Here is a 2,791-nt window from a genome sequence, read left to right on the forward strand (position 1 = left end):
TTTAAAATAGTCAAAAGCTGCACTTGAAGGTGGAGACCACCCTAAATGATCCCCTGAATCCCTTCGGTGACCCCCGACTTGCCCCTCCAGAATCTCTGGGCTTTGGGACAGCAATTTGAAAACTCATGGTCTTGTTGGACTCCCTCAGTTGGAGGTTCTGTGACCAGTCCAAGCTGGCAGACATAGTGGCCCACCCCTAGTCTGACTGTGAGGCAGTCAGTTTTCTATCTCTATCAGCTGCTTCGAGTGGGAATAAGTACAGTTTATGGAGTTAAGCAGGCTCATGGAAAAGTTTGCGGTGGAAGACACTGGCCCCAACTTCTTTTTTTCCCCATGAGGTACTCACAAGCTCTCAGTGCACAAGTGGCATTCATTTCCATAGGTGATGTAGTCAGAACCACAAACAGGCATGTACGCGATGGGGCAAGGGATGGCCACCACTGGGTACTTCTTGTAAATGCTGCAGTCCACCTGTGACAGACACAAGTGAATGTTCCGCCTTCCTCCTGGCCCCCAAGCTAGGATACCCCAGACTCTATAGTACAAGAAGCAAAATACCATCCTAGTCCCAGCTCAGATAGTCTGATGCTGCTGTGGCTACTTCTATTAGTAATATTATTACTACTAGGACAAATACTAATACTACTAGGAATACTTCTATTATTACTAGTAGACTCAGTTAATAATTCCTGAGCATTTCTAAGCCAGACATTAAATTTACATCTTACATGAATTTTCTGTGTTTAATCTTTAGGTTCTACTATCATCCCTATTTACAGGTGGAGGAAATTAAGGCTTAAAAGAGAACATTTGTATAACATGAAAGCTAGAAAGTGATGTGGTCGGGATTTGAATCCAGGGCCTGGGAAATTAACCAAAGTCCTGCTCCGCTCACATGCTGTCCCTTCTGTGAGGACTTCACCAGCCCTCGGCTGGAAGTCACCTCTCTCTCCTTTAACTCTGGAATAGTTTATAAGGCTGTGGTTATTTAAATGTGTGTCATATTTCCTCAAACAGCAGAGATTTCTTGATCTGTGCCTACCTCCCTAACCATACGGAATTAATCCTACAGATATATTTCACAAGTATTTGTTGACTGACAGTCGATTGGAATTGAAATAAAAATGCAATTTGGTACGCTCACCGTTGTTAAAGGCAGACTAGCAGCTTCTGAAAGAGATATACAGATGGAAATGTTAAGAATAAAGCAAACACTTGAAGTCTCATTAATTAATGTAAATCTGATCCTATAGATTAAGATTCTGCATTTCCTCTGGCAACAGGTCTCAGTATACACTCTAATCTTACGCAAGAAGATTCTAGTTGTTTGCTGAGGAAGCCAAATGGCTGGTGGGTTAGGTAAGCCCCTGGTTCAGGCAAGAGAATTATCCAAATTTCCTCCCTTCATTACCATGGGATGTTTTCTGAAGCTCATTGTGTCTTTGATAATGGTTCGTAATCAGATAGCAATAGGCAGATATTCAGTGCCACTCCTATCTTTGATATTCTCCCCCTCCTAAGCAATACAAAATCATGTGATAAAATGTCTTTAAAGTGTAAGGATTGATTTAAGCAATGTTTCAACCATATAAAAGTCTAATTGATGACTCCTGGGCTTTGGAGAATTGTGTTTTATTTCAAACCCTCCGGAACCGGCCTGAAAAGCAACCAAAGTTTTCCGCAATTTGCAACAAAGAAAAAGAACCAAAAAAAGGAAAAAAAACCAAAAAGTATCTAACAAGTTCCAGTGTCCTTTTAAAATGGTAGACTTATGAAGAGAGGGGTCCACTTCTGTGTTCCATGGACAGAAATAAAAATCCTTGAAAAGGAAGACACTAGACCCAAATCTCCAAAGTCTAGCAGAAACAGAAGATTCTCCCAGGCCAGCACTGTTTCCACTCTAAATCAATACTCTTTCTATTCTAAACCAGCACACTTTAAATACACATGACCAGACATTTCTCTCTAATGCTCACATCTCAGGAGAGGTTACTTGGAAAAACAGGCTTAATGGCTGCACAGGGCACTATCTCCCCTTAACTCACCTGAGCTGCTGCAGAAGTAGGTCACTGTACAGAGCAGAAGGAGACCCCCAATAGTCTTCATGCTGGAGGTGGCTATGATGCAGAGGCTGCTCAGGGCTGTCACAACAGCTGCATCAGCCATGCCCTAGGAAAGGGGCCATGTTTATATGGTGACACTTGGCCTCTCCACCTTTCCTATGAGGTCATCCAGAGTCATTGCTGGTTTTGAGAGGCTCTCAAAGCACAATGTCACACCCTGGGTGGTGATGCAGTCCTTGTCACTTAATTGCTACTTCTTACCTGACCAACAAATTAATCATTTGCGGTAAGAAGTATTTTTCTGTCTGTCTAAGAGGTGGGGATTGTTATTTAAAATTCTAAGAAGAAATTAAGTTATGAAATAAGGAAAAATGTCAAACTTTATTTCACGAAGAGGGTATTAAACCCAGGACAGATCACACTTAGATTTATATGTTGGCTTCTGCAAAAATACTTTTTTTTAAAATTTTTATTTTTGAGGCAATAAACAATACAAAGCCAGCTGGGGCCGAGTGGAAGGAATAGTGACTCTAGTATTTATGAAGTTCGGAGAAAAGCATTGACATTTTCTACCTCTGTAATCTCGGGTAAGTCACTTATGTGCTGTGAGCCTGTGTCAATCAGGAAGTCCTGGTTATGTTGTAGAAACATACAACCCCAAGATTTCTGTGACTTAAAACAACACAAGTTTATTTTTCATCCAAGCTGTACAGTCAGCTGACGGTACT

General features: G+C 41.4%; 1 protein-coding gene across 1 annotated transcript; it reads right to left on the minus strand.

Annotated features, from left to right (window-relative positions):
• Positions 1-342: 342 nt before the first annotated feature.
• LOC105310528 (serine protease inhibitor Kazal-type 7) lies at positions 343-2,130 on the minus strand. The gene is made up of 3 exons (XM_011386698.1): positions 2,046-2,130; positions 1,145-1,170; positions 343-471 (listed from the first exon to the last, which is right to left on the minus strand). The coding sequence occupies exons 1-3, from the start codon at positions 2,104-2,106 to the stop codon at positions 343-345; spliced, it is 216 nt and encodes a 71-aa protein (XP_011385000.1). The 5' UTR covers positions 2,107-2,130.
• Positions 2,131-2,791: the final 661 nt, after the last annotated feature.

The sequence above is a fragment of the Pteropus vampyrus genome, unplaced genomic scaffold (genome assembly GCF_000151845.1).
Source record: "Pteropus vampyrus isolate Shadow unplaced genomic scaffold, Pvam_2.0 Scaffold5291, whole genome shotgun sequence".
Lineage (NCBI taxonomy): Eukaryota > Metazoa > Chordata > Mammalia > Chiroptera > Pteropodidae > Pteropus > Pteropus vampyrus.